The sequence below is a fragment of the Myotis myotis genome, unplaced genomic scaffold (genome assembly GCF_014108235.1).
Source record: "Myotis myotis isolate mMyoMyo1 unplaced genomic scaffold, mMyoMyo1.p scaffold_m19_p_11, whole genome shotgun sequence".
NCBI classification, from domain to species: Eukaryota; Metazoa; Chordata; class Mammalia; order Chiroptera; family Vespertilionidae; genus Myotis; species Myotis myotis.
The window spans coordinates 125,259-140,438 of NW_023416315.1; the positions used below are offsets into that span (position 1 = coordinate 125,259).

At 63.8% G+C, this 15,180-nt stretch overlaps 2 protein-coding genes across 4 annotated transcripts; both read right to left on the reverse strand.

Annotated features, from left to right (window-relative positions):
* Positions 1-63: 63 nt before the first annotated feature.
* On the reverse strand, positions 64-6,543 carry POLD2 (DNA polymerase delta 2, accessory subunit). 3 transcript variants are annotated; one of them, XM_036327140.1, is made up of 11 exons: positions 6,272-6,543; positions 5,404-5,608; positions 2,817-2,938; positions 2,545-2,668; positions 2,219-2,333; positions 1,879-2,077; positions 1,547-1,627; positions 1,245-1,402; positions 915-1,042; positions 634-735; positions 64-302 (listed from the first exon to the last, which is right to left on the reverse strand). In XM_036327140.1, exons 2-11 carry the CDS (start codon positions 5,441-5,443, stop codon positions 142-144), a joined length of 1,230 nt encoding a protein of 409 aa, XP_036183033.1. In that variant the 5' UTR covers positions 5,444-5,608; positions 6,272-6,543; the 3' UTR covers positions 64-141. The 3 variants fall into 3 exon arrangements, with proteins under 3 accessions (XP_036183033.1, XP_036183032.1, XP_036183031.1); XM_036327139.1 differs by having other exon boundaries at positions 2,219-2,327; positions 5,404-5,651; XM_036327138.1 differs by having other exon boundaries at positions 5,404-5,651.
* Positions 6,544-12,126: 5,583 nt separating this feature from the next.
* On the reverse strand, positions 12,127-14,301 carry MYL7 (myosin light chain 7). The gene is made up of 7 exons (XM_036326970.1): positions 14,178-14,301; positions 13,870-13,983; positions 13,642-13,717; positions 13,331-13,435; positions 12,871-12,949; positions 12,680-12,728; positions 12,127-12,290 (listed from the first exon to the last, which is right to left on the reverse strand). The coding sequence occupies exons 1-7, from the start codon at positions 14,178-14,180 to the stop codon at positions 12,189-12,191; spliced, it is 528 nt and encodes a 175-aa protein (XP_036182863.1). The 5' UTR covers positions 14,181-14,301; the 3' UTR covers positions 12,127-12,188.
* Between the last annotated feature and the right edge of the window lie 879 nt (positions 14,302-15,180).

The window sequence follows — 15,180 nt, forward strand, 5'->3', positions numbered from 1 at the left end:
AGGAGTCCCACTTGTGTGGGCTCCCCCACAGGAGGGCGCGGGCGCAGCTCAGGTCCACCTAGATCACCAGTTAGCCGTCAGGTTTATTTACAGACAAGCTGCTCGTGCTAATCCAGCAGGGGCAGAGGCCGCTTCCACGACTCAGGGGCTCAGACCCAGGCTTCCCAGGGCGTCGTCCTCGGCGCCGAAGCCTGAGAAGCTGATGGGCTGGCAGACCAGGCTGCGCAGGTTTACCAGGCAGGCCGTCTGCGTGGCACTGAAGTCCGGCACAGCCACCAGCAGCACCGTCTGGTCCTCAGGGCCTGCAAACCAGACCCGTGGGGACCACCTTAGGTTCTGGCTGAGCCCGTCTCAGAGGGACGCCACCACAAGACACGGGAGCCCCCCCAGCACGTGGGAGTGCTGGCCGCAAGGCTCCTCTGGGCAAAAATGGAAAGGGCCGGGGACACCCAGAAGCCAGAGGCTAACGTGACACCGACCAGAGGAGCCCTGGCCTGGCCATGGGCGCGGACAGGCCCAGCGGCCAGTCAGCGCGCAGTCAGCCAGCGCCAGGTGGGCCTGGGCCCCCGCGCGGGTTTTCCCAGGAGCCTGGGTCCCGAAGAGAGCGAGTCCGTGTCCGAGGAGAAAGCTTACCTCGGATGATTTTGGAGCCGAAGCTGGGGGCGTTGCCACAAAAGTAGACGTGCGGGCACTCCAGAAAGATGAACGGGTCGCTTTTGTAGAAAGGGTAGCAACCTAGAGAAGGGGGCCGACAGCTGAGCGGGGCAATTCTAGGGCAGCTCCCAGAACAGCATCGCACTCTGGGGCAAGGCCGGTGAGTGCAAATCCACGCGGGAACCCGCCGGGCATCAAGGGGCCACCAGGCCTTCCCTGGTCTCTGGTCCCACCCCACATAGCTGAGCCCCGTGCATTACCCAGGGTGTCAGGGGCTGTGGGGCTGATGTGGCGGACACGCAGGGTCCACTCCAGGATCTCCAGGTGGTCCTCCATGCTGCTGTACCGGAAAATGTCACTCACGTTCTGTCCCGCTGTTCCCAGGAACCTGCAGGGCAAGGGGGTCTGGCACCTGCACTCCTCCCACAGGCAGCCTGAGCTCACCAGGTGCACATGGGGGTGTCCCCAGGCACCCTAGGAAAGGGGCCAATCGAGGTGGGCTCTCTGCAATCCTGCACCCAACCCTCCCCTCCTGGTGCCACTGAGTCCAAAGGCCATGGGTCAGGCTGCAGTTGGGTTGTGCTGGCTACCTGACTCCATCGATGGTGGCCTGGTAGGGGTTGGTGACCAGCTGCAGCGTAGAGTAGGCGGTGGCCAGTGGGAACATGCAGGGGTGCAGGGGCTGCTGGGGGAGTGTGTAGTTTGTTGGGTCAAACTCGCCTGGCATCACGTCCACGGGTACCGAGGCCTGGAGGGCACAGGGCAGAGGAGCTTCAGGGCCGGCACCCACCATGCAGCCTGGAGCCCATCCGATGCCCTTCGCCACCTGCCTCCTGGTGCCCGGCCGCAGCCTCAGTGTCCAATCCCGTCCCTGCCAGCCCCGGGTGCTCACACTCAGCTGCAGGAGGACCTCATCCAGCATCTTGACGGCCTCCACGCTGGCAGCCTGGGTTTTCTTGGTCAGGTACTTGGCCTGGGAGTAGAGCCATAGGCTGTGAGGCCCTGGGGAGTCTTAGATCAGAGGGTCACCTAGCTACCGCCTGGGGCACTGGGCTGGGAGCAGAGCAAAGCCCTCCCGCAGGGGGCAGAAGGCAGGGGCTGAGCCAGGGCGGTCCCTGGGCAAAGGTGGCCCCGACATCGCTGTTGGGCACTGCCCACCAGAACTGCAAGACCCTGAGCCCAACGCAGGGAAGGAGGGGCTGCTGCGGGCAGGTGGCGCCCTACCTTGTTGATGGAGTCCCTGCTCTGGGTGCTGTGGCTGAGGAGGTTCCCAGCGAGGATGACGCGGGACACGTGGGCGGCACTGCACTGCTCCCCCTCGTCCCCCAGCTGCCCCGTCACCACGTCCACCAGCAGCTGGGTGCCCAGCAGGCTCTCACCCCCGCCTCCACCCAGGCCCAGACCGGACACCAGCAGCACAAACCTGCAGCAGAAGTCGGGGTCCTCTGGGTGCCATGGAAACAGGTGCCCCCGCCCCCATCACCTTCACGGGTGAGCAGGAAGATGGAGTCCAGGGACCGTGACTCCCCTGGACCACTGCCCGGGACCCCAAGTACCTGCTCACCTGTCCAGGTCAAGGGGTGGTGCAGGCGTCTGAGGAGCCAGCCCTGCGAAGCAGTGGTCCTCCACCAAGAACTTGCCGTCCTCTCTCACAGAGCCCAGCACGGCCAGCACTGTCCCTGGGAGCAGCAGCGTCAGGCCCAGGAGGGGGGCCAAGGGAGCACCTCCTCCAGCACCCACACGGCAAAGCCAGCCCCTTCTCCACCGTGATGGCGAGTCCCACTCAGGACCTGCGTCCTGGGACCACTGCCTTTGGGCAGAGGCGGGAACTGACCCCACCTGGGTCTCACCCACTGCCTGAGGCACAGGCCACCCCGCCCCACGCCCCACCTGTGACCAGCCTGGACACATCGATGGTGCCTTCCAGTCTGATACGCTGCAATTCATCTTCCAGGACCAGCTCATCGTCTGGGTGGATGTACTTGCTCCGGGGGGGCTGGGGGATCAGGTTGTGCTGGAAGGCAGAGGTGAGGGGTGGTCGGGCCAGAGTCCACCAGGGCTTGTCCTTGCTCACCGAGATGCTCCCCCCCACCCCCCCGGCCCAGCCCCAAATCCTGGGGTCCAGGGCAAGTGGCCCACTGTCCCCACGGGAGCGCGCTCACCTCCTCGCTGACCTCCCGCAGGATGGAGGGCTGGAGCGGCATGGCCTTGAAGAGGGTCCCCACCACACAGCACTTCTCCTCGGGCTGCAGCTCACACAGCTTCTTCACTAGGACCCCACTGCCTGGGCACGAGACCTGAGCTCAGAGACCAGGCAGCCCTCCTGGCACCCCCCAAGGGCACGGAAACAGGCCTCCCAGAGCCCAGTCGCCCAGGGACCCTGCCTCTGCCGGGAGAGTTCACTGAGGGCAAAGACCCCCTAGACCTAAAGGATTGCTTGGCCCCAGGGGGACAGGGGACTCGGGATGTGGACGGGCCCTGGACGGGTCCGTTTGAGAAGCAGACATGCAGCGAGGGCGACGTCTGTGGTGACAGGGCCACAGCCTGGAGCACCAGCAGTCACGGAGCTGGAGGAGGTGGGAAGGACTCTCCCTGGAGCCTCTGAGGGAGTGCGGCCCTGTGACACCTGCACCCCGGACTCCGGCCTCCAGACGGGAGAATGAATGTGCTTTAAGCTGCCCAAGTTCGGGCTCTGTTGTTACAGCAGCCGCGGGCCCCTAACACAGGCTCTACCTCGTTTACACCGACATTAGAGCACTGGTTCTTAGAAAGACAGGTGTGCCAAGTCTCCACATAGCCCTGTCTGAAAGATATAACAAGTTCCTTTAAGAGTTTGGATTCTTCCGAGAGCTCCACGAATGCTGTATCCTCTGAAAACAGAGACACCACCAAATCAAACTACATCCCACGCGCCCTGTCAGCTCCCTGTGGAGTCAGGCGCCTGGGGTCCTGGGACACCACGGGGACCATCAGGATGCACAGTACAGGCTGGTCCTCAGGGGGCGCAGGGAGGAAGAACACAGGTTCCCGAAGGCCCCCGGATCTGCCAGCCCCCAGGCCTGGGGAGAAGGCCCACAGGAGGTGATGGGATCATGTGGCTGTGGGACCAGCCCCTTCCTCAGCCCGGCCGACTGCAGCATGAGCCCCTCCTGCCTGGAATAACCGAGAACATACACCAGGTCTCCCCGGGGGAGTGGAGAAGAGTCGTTCAGAACAAGATGCGGAGGGCGCCCACAGGAACCACAGACCCCAAGGCCCCAACATCGCAGCCGCATTCACCCCCAGGCGACGACACCGAGCACTGTGCCTGGAGCTCCCCAGCCCAGCAGCCCTCGTGCGGCTGAGGAGACCGAGGCACAGAGGCTCAGCAACAGGGTCTGAGCACCAGGCAGAGCGCACAGCCACGGTGACGAGTGCCACACACGGCAGCTAAGACAGGCTATGGAGGAGGCCCTGGAGGCCGAGGTGGCCCCTTGAAGCACACGACATTCGCACTGAGGTCCCGAGGGAATCTGGAGACGAAGCAAGCGGGAGAGGGGAGAGCCACAGGCAAGAAAGGGCGGCTTGTCAGGAAGCAGGGGAATGGAGGGGCGCTTCTCGGCACAGGCTGAGCTCCGGAGAGGACTCCCGGTCACACTGGAAGCTGCATGAAGGTGTTCGGGGTGAAGCCAGTCTGACAGCCAGGCCCGTGAGGAGCCATGCTGCCCCGCGAGGCCCTGCACTGTGGGCCACTGTCTGGGCTCCTGGCCCCAGTCTGTGAGCAGGATGAGGTGGTGGTTCCATCTCTGGGGAGTCCTGTTAGCAGCAGTAGGGACTGGAAGAGAAACCTGGTACCAGAGAGGGTGCTGCTGTAAGGAATCTAAAAGGTCAGTGACATTGGGCCTGAGGGTGGGCCCGGGGCTCCCAGGGAAGCGAGGAGAAGGCCCCTGGGAGCCAGTGGAAGGAGACCCTTACTATGTGGCAGGAGGTGAAAAACACTTTGCCTGCAGCAAAGAAGACAGAACTCGTTAGTGACTGTGACCATCTAGCTGGGAGACGGGCCCAGTGTTCTCCGGCTGCGCCGATAAAACCAGAGTCGATCCAACTGGCCTGCGGGGGGGGCCTGGGCACCGAGCTTCCCAAAGCCTTCCTGGGGGCCAGTGTGCAGCCAGCGCTGAGACCCCGCGCCTGGGGCCGGGGCAGTAAAACCGAGTAGGACAGGGTCTCAGCGACACAATGTCAGCTTAGTAACATTAACAGGTTAATTGAAAACTACATGGAAAGCCACTCCTGCAGTGACAATGGATAATGCAGTGTTTCCCAAAATTGGAAGGGGGTCCTGGTTCACCACCAAGAATAACGTAACTGCAGGAGAGGCCACCAAGGAAGAAACAGGTAAAAAAACAAAAAAAAGCTTTGCACTGCCCAGGCCACGTACCCAGGAGAGCGACAGCAGGCACAGAGGCCGGAGGTCAGTGAAAACAGGCCCCTCCAAGGGGGGTGGGCGCTCCCTGCATTGAGGACAAGGAAGACATGTCCCTTCGCCAGTGCAAGACCAGTTACCATCCAACCAGGCCCTGCGGCCACTGGCCACTGACCACACCTCACGTGACACCTGACTTAACCCCTTCGGCCCCTGAAGAAGACACTGAGCTGAAAGTGGGTGCTCCCCCCAGGCCGGGGGGTGGGGGTGGGGGGATACACAAAAGGCCCCAGTGCTGCCAGGTCTCAGGCCGGTGGGAGGAGGTGCCCCCCGCACCGGTCACTTACCCCACTGCTGCTGGGCCCGGCTCACCAGGAAGGGCCTCATCTGGAGGAGGCGGGTGGCATAGATGTGGGCATACTGCCGGCTGAAGCTGCGCTCCCCCAGCCGGAAGGGCTGGGAGCAGTTGGTGTAAGTAGCCACGGGCACTCGGGCAAAGGTGGCGTTGCTGGCTGACGGCGGGGACAGCAGAGTGTGGGCCCTCTGGGCAGCCTGCTCGGCAAACATGGTGTGTTCCAGGCCAAGGAGGTGGTCCCTGTGAGCGCACAGACGCACTCCTGCAACCCCTGCCCCCACAGCGGCCGCTCTCCGGGTGTGTCTGCACCCAGCTGACCATCGGGGATGACCACCGGCACCCACGGGCCTCGGGGATGGAGGGGAAGGCTGCAAGCCCACCAGAGGGCCGAGCTGCTGGAAACGCTTGTGCTGGACACCAGTCTCCCCCTGCGCGCACCCGCAGGGAGAAAAGGAAGGCTGCGCATTCCTCCGCCTGGAGCTCCAAGCCGCCCGTGTCCCCTGCCCGCCCCCACCTCCGCCTGAGCAGCTACCAGGGCTCAGGTCCACAGGCCCCACCGGAATCCTCCTCGGCCCGGCCAGCGCCCAGCACCTGCTCCATCGGGGCCGAGGCCAGACAAGCCCGCCATGAGCCGATCACTGTCCGATCCAAGCCGGCGTCCGCCCCGTGCTCGGAGCTCTCACGGCTTCCCCATTGCACCGAGTGAACCCCAACCCCCACAAGGGCCTGTGAGAGCTGCCCCGCCCTCGGCCCCCCACAGCCCGCACGAGGGGCTCCCGCACTCCCTCGTCGTGGCTCACACCCCGCCTCCTCCTGCCCCACGCTCCTGCGCTTCAGCTGCTTCGTCTCCAGGCAGTTACCTCCTAACGCGGTGCATTCAGTTTCCTCTGCGTCCTGCTCGGGACTGCACGGTGCACGTCGGACCCTCCCGGCCGCAGCCCCAGCCCGACCGGCTGCAGGCGCCTGAGCCCCAGGGCGGCCCCGCGCCCGCTCGAGGGGAACAGCGGAGACCCGCTCAGAGTCCGCGAGACGCCCCTCAGCCCCCGGCCCGGGCGCCCCCACGCCGCCCGGACCACTCCGGACGCCTCTCACCTCGCCGCGCGCCCGGGCCCGCCCAGCGCCGCGGGCCGCCTCCGCCAATCTGAGCGCCCCGCCCGCCCAGCGCCGCATCCTGCCAATCGCCGGGCGCCTCGCTCTGTCCATCACCACGGGGCCCGCCCACCGCCGTGCGCCGTTACCCGCCAACCGCGCGCCCCGCCCGCCACCATCGCAACCCTCCAATCCGCGCACGCCCCGCCCCACCCGTCGCCGAGCGCCAGTCCCGGTGGCTGCGCGTGCGCGGAGTCGCGCTCCTGTTCCCCGGGCAACGCGGGGCGGGGCTTGCGTCAAGGAACGCGTGTGCGCGTGCGGGCGCCGCTCCATCCAGAAGGGACCCTCCTAGGAGGCAGTTCCCCCGAGGTCCTGGTCCCTTCGGGGTAGCTGGCGCCCCTCGCGTGACCCCAGGACCTGCCAGTCGCCAGACTCTGCGGCGGCCGCCCGTGCTGACCACAGGGTAGGCGCACCGAGTCCGCAGGCTGCATACCCCGGGGGAGCGGGCCCGGGGAGCGGGCGATGGGAGGCCCTCCGCACGGGCCACGGCCCTGCCAGCCTCCATGCAGCGCGGCTCAGTCCCGTCCACCGGCTTCCCACCCGCCAGCGCCCTCCCAGCCGCCCCATTGCGGGTGCCCTCCCGCATCTCACCCTCCCGGGAAGCCTCACGCCGCTCCCACCGCGCCCCCTGCTCTTTCCTGGTCCTGTCCCCGCGACAGAGTGGACAGTGCTAAGGCATGACACACAGAGCCCTCGCTGTAGACCTGCCTGCCTTCTCCGTTCTTGGCACGTTAATCCGTCTAATCCCCAAATAAGCCTTTGACGATGGGGCACAGAGAAGCCGCTCAGCTAGTGAGTAACAGCTGGACCCACCCCCAGGCAGCCTAGCGTAGGGGTGCTGGGCCTCCCCAGAACAGGGGCCCCCCAAGGTCAGCTGACCACCGCTCCCTCCGTGACACTTAGCAAGGCGTCTGCCAAGCTGCCCTGCAGACTGAATGAGCCTGCCCTTCGGGGGCATGTGGGAGAGTCCCAGGGGAGCTGGTATTTTTGAATGAATGAGTGAGTATTTTTAGGGGAGCAGGCAGTGTGCTAAGTGTCTTAAGAGCATTGTCATTGGATCTTCCCGTGGCCCAGTGAGGCAGGTACTGCTACCGTTTCTGTTTTACAGAATGATTCATGGTGGCACGTGGCACAGCCAGGAAGCAGGCCGTGCTGACACGGAGCTGAGCAGCCCCTCCCGGAAACTGCACGTGGCCTGTGTTGGGCACACGCCACAGGAGGATGCTGGGGGTGGGGTGGGCAGGGACCGATGAGTGGTGCCCCCACTGCTGGGGACTAACACCACGCCTCCTCTCACCCCCTCTCCTTGCTGTGGGCAGGGATGGAAAGTCCGAGTGCTGCCTTTCCCAGTCTCCTGGCCGCCATGTGTGGTGTGAGATCAGATCTGGCAGAGACTTCGGAGCATCTGGCAGGGCCGGGGTCTGGACTTCTGAGAAGTAGGCGTGTGTGGTCAAAGGGAGGGTGCAGCTGGCTGCCCCTCCACCGTCTCTCCGTCGTGTCCTGGAACATGGGATTCAGCCGGAGCCGCTTAGCCACCAGACCAAGCCCAGCAACTGCTGACTTCTTATTTCATAGCAAAAAAAGTGAACCCCATTTGCTCTCTCCTCGTTGGGTTTTCTGAACACGAGACCAACGATGTTCTTAAATGAAACATGTAGGCACGTACAGGGGGCAAGGCTCCCAGGAGGCTTCAGAGCAGTGCACCCCTCAAAATAAGTGCAAGGGCTGGTGGGTCTCCCGCGATGTTTTACTTTTTAAATGTTTTATTGTGGTAAAAGTATATATAGTGTAAGAGTTACCATTTTACAAAGATACAGCCTTGAAGGAACACGCCAGAAGGTCTGGCCCTTCCCCTGTCTGGCCCTTGGTCTTGGGCCAGTGCCTCGTCCCCACAGACCTGCCGCCTGTGCTCTGTGTCCCTCTGGGAGCAGTGACCACCCCAGTGCAAGTCAGTCACCTGTGGCCCCAGGCAGGGGCCCTACCTCTCAAGGCTGCCACTGCTTGACCCTGTAGGTGTTTTGGGGAGGGGATCCAGACGGGGGGGTTGGCTGTGACTGTTGAGAAGGGGGAAGCAGGATGCTTGGCAGGTCCTGGGAGAAGGAGGGTGGGTGTTGCTGACGCCACAGTGGGCAGGCAGGGCTGATAAGGTTCTATTTTGGAGCCAAGTGGCTCTCGCGTCATCAGCCTGTCCCTGTGGGGATGCTCCACAGACGGCAGGGGGGCCGGTGGGAGGTCAGGGCTGTTTCAGCTCCTGGGGTACAGAGAGGCACTGAAAGACAAAGGTGGTAGAGAGGGAGGGGGCAGATGGGAGGGCAGCCGGCAGAGGGAGTCCTGTCCCCAAGGCTGCAGCCACCCCCTCCTGCCTTTGCCTCTTGTGCTGGCTCCTGGGGGGCAGGGCCCGTGGACAGACACCAGGAGTCTAGATTCCTCACACCCCTCCTCACTCACTAGGGTGCTCTGTACTACGGGACACAGCACCCTCCTGTGCCAAGGTTTCCCCTCCCCACTCCGGGTGGTGCACCACTGCTGTGGCTCCAGGGGCTTTGCCACCTCAGGGTGGGCGAAAGTCTTCCAGCTGCACCCCATCTATCCGAAGGTCCCTCATCTGCACATTTAGTCAGAAAAAATGAAGCCAAGTGCTGTGGCAGCCCTGCCTGTGGCTGTGCCTGGTCCTGAGCTAAGTCAGTGTCCAGGGGGGACGCTGGGCAGGGTGGGGAGTACCTGTCAGGTGGGCGACTCAACACCACACCTGGAGGCTCAGGGAGACCCAGCTGCTGTCAACATCCAGCCCACCCTGAGGGTCGCAGAGAGGAAGCTGGCATCCTCCATGCTCGCTGATGGGCAGTGCGTGGTCTGACCCCCAGGCAGCGCCACGTCTCTGAGGGCCTCCCCCAGCTCATGCCCTTCTGCATCTCCACACCCCATCCTCTGACCAGAGCGACCAGCAGTGTCTGCAAGGCTCCCAGCAAAGGCAGGGGAGTGGGTTGACCTATTACTTTCTAGTCTCTCCTGCATTTCTGCTGAGTGAAATCCAGCCGAGTGCCTGCACTGCCATCTCTGGGGCCCTCCCACCCCAACCGGGGGGTTTGGCTCAGCCTGTGTGGGAGCCAGTCTGCACTCAGGGTGAGCTGTGTGGGGCGCGTGGGTGGGTGGGCGGGGTGGGGTGTGGGAACAGGACAGCCGCAGGGAGGCGGATGCAGCTAAGAGCCCGTCTTCACCTTTGTCAGTGGAGTTAACACGTCTAAAGAAGGTGCACCCTGCCAGAGGTGGGGTGGGGGCAGGGCAGGGACTGGGGACCTGGCTGGGGGCTGAGGGGTTTCAGGATAAAATCTGAAAAGACCACAAACGGGGGCGGACAGTCACTGACTGTGAGGCCCCTGAGCCCCGTCCCCTGGGGTGCGGCTGGGCTCAGTGGGAGGGAGCTTCAGGCCTTGCTGGGAAGCTAATCTACACGGGAAAGAAAACATTTCTTGTTAATGAGCGTTCAGCTGGACGGTGCTCCTCAAAGCCGGGGAGGAGTCAGGCACCTCCATCGTGTTCTCAGAAGAACCAACCGGGCCTGGTCCTGCAGAGACTCCCCACAGACCTGCCTGCACCTGTCCTCTCCCCTGGGCTGGCTCCTCGCCTTAACCGAGAGGAAAACCTCTTCTCACACATTTGCCCCTGGAAGTGGGCTCGGGCCTGAGTCAGGCTCCTGCCTCCCAAGAAACTGGGAGCTGGGCGTGACCTGTCAGAGCCATGGCCCAGCCCCCGGGAGCTGTCTTGGGCTGTAAAACTCGCAAGAGGCTCATTGAGCTTTTAGACAGTTTTACACAGAAAGGGGCGGGAAAGATCCTGGGATTACAAGTTTCCTGAAGGAAATGCCCCAGAAAAGGGCTTCCTTCCCTTTCTGCACGGGGAGTGCTAGCCTCTTCCTATTTCTGGGCACCTCAGCGGCACAGCAGGCCTGTTTCCTGGGCCTCGAGCTTCTGCGTGTCCAGCAGCCCGAGTGAGGCTGGCTGCCGCTGGGGACCCCAGCCTCTGCATCCCGGGTCTGCAGGGGGTGGGTTGGGCAGCAGGGTTTGGGTTGGAGCCTGGGACGGACGGTGGTCCTCTGCAAACCCTCGGACTGAATGTGAGCCCCGCGGAGGAGGAGGCAGGGGCCAAGAGCCCACAGGAGCTGGGGTGGGCATCCTGGACACAGTCCCAGGGAGGGCCACAGGCTGGGACACCTGCTCAGGGGCCCTAAGGGAGTTGGGGGGAGGGGTCTCTGGACCGAGACTTTTATGATCACTGATGAGCAATAGTCAGATAACTTCCAAACTCAAGTGTCAGTGTAGTGACTAAAACGACCAAGTCCCAGATCAAGCTCTAAACTGAGCACCTCTCTGGGCAGCCACTTTAAAGATCCAACTACAACTTCCACCTGACTGGCAGGTCCTGCAGCTCCCTTCTCTAGGAGGCCAGGACCAAGGCTCCACTGTTCATCCGACTCCCCCGTACTCCCAGTCAAAGAGCCCCAACATTTAAACTGATGTGGAGAGGAAGGGGGGTGGGGGTTGAGGGGAAGAGATCATGTGCTCTGTCCAACCTGGTGTGAAAGGACGGTGGGTGTTTCCCTGCGTTGTCTCTTTTCTTACCGTTTCTTTAATAAATGGGATGAGAGGGGAAACAACAAAAACAGAGCACCGCTCCCCACAAAAATGCTTCCCTCCAGGACGGGGGTGAGGTCGGCCCCTGCGGGGGGAGGGGGGTCTTGGGGGAGCAGGAGGCCGGCTCAGCTGTCCTTGTCCACACCAGGACTCGGTGCCCACTCTCCACTCCCCCATGGGCACTCTGGAGGTCCCTGCTCTTCCAGCCCCAGTTGTGAGGTGAGGTGGGCGATGGGACACTGCCGGCCTCTATGAAAGCCCCTCCCTCCGCAGCCACCTGACCCTGAACCCTGAGCCTGCAGCCGGGCCCCAGCATTCCCCTGCAGGTCCCCGAGCCCCTCCTCGGGTCACGGTGCCTCGCCTGCACTTCCAAGTCAAGTCTGGTGTGTTTTCACATGGGTTCCTCAGGGCCTTGCACGCGGCCCAGCACCCCCCACGCGTCTGCAGAGACAGTCCCGGGCTGTGCGCTCCGTGTCCCAGGAGGGCAGAGCGGGTGGAACTTCCGAGCGACGGTGGGCTCAGGGCCCAGGGCAGGGGTGGGGAGCCTTTTCTCTGCCAAGGGCCGTGTGGATGTTTATACCACCATTCGAGGGCCATCCAGAATTACCCACTTAAAAATTAGGCGGCTACTTTTGGTCAAACATTTAACTCACCCCAAGGCGTGGGCAGAGCCAGACCCGGTGATGTCGTGGGCCTTCTGCAGCCTGCAGGCCGGACACTCCCCACCCGTCCTAGAGGTTGGCCTCTGGCCGGGGCCCTCCCTCTCAGGCCTCAGTGTCCCCATCTGTAAGCTGGGCAGTGTGGGAAGAACTGAGGGGCTGGTGGTCCCTGCATCTGGCCCTCAGCTTCCCTCTGTCCCCCTCCGCACGATCACACACACACACACACACACACACACACACACACCCTGTCACAGAGAGGCCACCACACAGGGCTCCTGGGAAATGGCGTTTATTGAGGTGCCAGAGCATGGCCCTGAGTCTTGCCGCAGCCTCCGTCACTCCTCTTTCTCGTCCCCGTGGGTGATGATGTAGCACAGGGACTTGTAGTCGATGTCCCCAGCCAGGTCCACGGGCGTCAGGGCGAACATCTGCTCCACCTGGAGAGGGGGGCAGTGAGAGGCGGCCGGTGAGGGAGGCGGGTCCTCCGCCTTTGCAGGCCCAAACCTAAACTCTGAGCTAACATTTCCTCTTGTCTGACTTTGGGCAGCCTGGGGAGAGGGTGGGCCCCTAAGGGGCCATGGGTCAAATAGCCCCCTCTGGCCCCAGACACCCCTCTCTGTGCCACCTTCACCCCCAGTGAGCCCTCCTCCAGACACTGCAGGTGCCCCTGCACACCCTCTCCCTGTGGACTACACAGTCTTCACCCTCCGGGTCTCCACAGGGATGGCATCTCCTCTGGAGAGCTGGGCTCCAAGGCCAGGAGCCACGCCCCTGAGGCTCCCCAGGGCCCCTGGGGTGACCCCCACGAAGGAGCCGGCGTCCTCACCTCGGCCTGAGAGAACTTGTCTGCCTGGGTCAGGAGCAGCTGCTTGAACCTGGGGAGCGAGGAGCAGTGGGAGCCTGGGGGGGCCGCACGGCTCAGGGATGACGGCCCGGTGGTCCAGAGAGCAGGGAGGGCTCCAAATAAGGGCGGTCCCCCTCCAGGGCCTCCCCACAGCCTGGCCAGCTCCCACTTACTCGTCCTTGCTCACCACGCCCTTGCCACTGGGGTCGAACATTCGGAAGGCGCTCAGGATGGCTTCCTCGGGGTCTGTTCCTGGGAGGCCGAGGGGCCGGGTGAGCACCCATGGCCCAGCCTCCAGGTTCACCCAGGAGGAACCCAGGTGCAGGGAGCCCTCCACACCCCAGAAGAGGTGGAAAGGGGTCTCCGGTTAGAGTGTCCCTGAGGCTCAGAGAGGCCAAGAGGGAAGTCCTAGGGTGGACAGGTCTGGAGGGAGACTGGGATTTGGGAGCAGAGACTGAAGACACATTGGGTCCAGGCGGGGGGCGGGGGGGGCGGGGGTGGGGTCCAGGCGGGGGGCGGGGGGTGGGATGCGGGGGGCGGGGGGCAGGGGGTGGAGTCCAGGTGGGGGACGGGGGGGGGGGGGGGGCGTTCAAGCTCACTGCCCTCCGGGGGATCCCGACCTGCCCTGCTCACCATTGAGCTTCTCTCCGAAGAGCGTGAGGAAGACGGTGAAGTTGATGGGGCCCTTCCCCTCCTGCAGCATGGCATCCAGCTCCTCGTCCGGGACACTCACCTTCCCTGGGGTGGGGGGCAGAGGTGGATACAGGGACCCAGGTGTCCCAGGCAGGGCTCAGGCTGCCCGCCCCTCCTTCCAGCCAGACATGGAGAGCCAGAGGCAGCTGTGGGTGGGGGAGGTGGGGAGTACAGGGAGGAGGAGGTCTGTCCCCCCTCAGCGGGCTCCCAGAGTGAGCAGGGGGCTCATGGGTGGAAGGGGGTGTGCTCACCCAGCTGGGAATAGGTCTCCCGAAGGTCCGACTTGCAGATGATGCCGTCACGGTTCTGGTCAATGCAGCTGAAGGCCTGGGGTGGGGGCCACAGTCTCCAGTTGGGAGCAGCCCCCACCCCAGTGAGGGAGGATGGGAGGGAGTGCTGGGTGTGGGAAGAGCAGGGCCAGGGGCCAGGACCACCTCCAGGGAAGGGGTTCGGGGCAGGTGCTGGGGCGGGGCACTCACCTCCTTGAACTCCTGGATCTGGGCCTGCTCGAACATAGAAAAGACGTTGGAAGAGCCTCGTTGGGCCTGCTTGGTGGCCGCGGCCTTGCCCCGGGTCCCCGCCTTCCTGCTGGCCTGCAACATTGTGGGTGGGGAGGGGTCCTCTCCAGGGCTCCCCCAAGATGCCCATGCACACCCCAGAGCCTTCCCAGGAGAGCTGGGGTCAGGGTCCTCTCCCCACCCCTGGAGGCACAGAAGTCGCTGCCCTGCTCTCCCACCCCAAGGACAGCCCCAGGGTGCCACTGCCCTTGCCCCACCCTGGCCCTCACCATCCTCTCTCAGTGGCAGCCTGGTGGCCGAGGGGCCTGCAGTCTCCCTTATGTCGCAGCCTTATCACCTGCAGCACCAAATAAGGAGAGGAGGAGAGGACAGACCCAAACTTGGCAGCCCTTGCCTGGGCTTGGGGAGGACAGGGCCCCAGATTCCAGCCACATTCCAGTGACCCTCAGGCCCCTGACATGTAACACCCGGGTGTCCACCATCCGGGAGGCGTGGGCTCAGGCCTCCTAAGAGCAGAGAGCAGAGCAGGTGCTGAGTGATGGGCCCCTGTCACCTCCATCTGACTGTCCCTCCTGCAGTCCAGCCCAGACCTGCCCAGTCCAAGAGGACAGTGGGGGGAGGGGGAGGGCTGCCTGGGGGCCTGGAGGGCAGTGGTGGTCTCTGGCCGGGATCCCCAGGGACTCCCAGAGGCCTTGGTGCAGAAGCTTGGCCCGGCCTCCGGCCAACCCAGAGGCAGGAGGCGGCCCTGAGCTGGCTGTGACCCCAAACAGAAGCTGCATGTGAGGCTTTCGGAACAGGGCCTGGACCCCAAACAGTCACTTTCCTCGCCCCCACGCCCCCATGAAAGTGGGTCATGAGCCCCTGATGCGAGCTCAACTGCTGAGTGAGGGGTCAGGACAAAGACAGCATGGCGAGCAGACCTGGAGCAGGAGTGGCCCTGCTGCCCCCTGCTGGATGGGGCGAGGCCTGCAGGCGGCCCGGCTGCGGAGCAGGGCCGCACGGCTTTTGTAGAACAAGGAAATATTTTAGGGCACCTTCTTCCCGCCCCTGAAACGAAATTCACACAGAGCACTTGAAAAATCAATACCATGCCCTGCACTGTAGCCTCAGGACAGCTAGGCAGTAATTCCTGTCGAAAGGGACCCGATGCGTGGCCTCGACCTGGACGGGAGTGCATCAGCACGGGGAGTGGAGTAACAGCTGCAAGAAGCTACTGCATAATTTAGAGGCCAGAGAGCTAGCGACCGGAGCAGCGCACCTGAGACCCAGGGA

Coding starts and splice junctions, on each gene's coding strand:
- MYL7 (XM_036326970.1), bottom strand. Junction 12,729..12,870: donor GGCGTGGTGAGCAAGGACGA/GTAAGTGGGAGC, acceptor CTCGCTCCCCAG/GTTCAAGCAGCTGCTCCTGA. Junction 12,291..12,679: donor ACAAGTTCTCTCAGGCCGAG/GTGAGGACGCCG, acceptor CCCCCTCTCCAG/GTGGAGCAGATGTTCGCCCT.
- POLD2 (XM_036327138.1), bottom strand. Junction 2,078..2,218: donor CCACCCCTTGACCTGGACAG/GTGAGCAGGTAC, acceptor CTTCTGCTGCAG/GTTTGTGCTGCTGGTGTCCG. Junction 1,403..1,546: donor AGGTCCTCCTGCAGCTGAGT/GTGAGCACCCGG, acceptor TGTGCCCTCCAG/GCCTCGGTACCCGTGGACGT.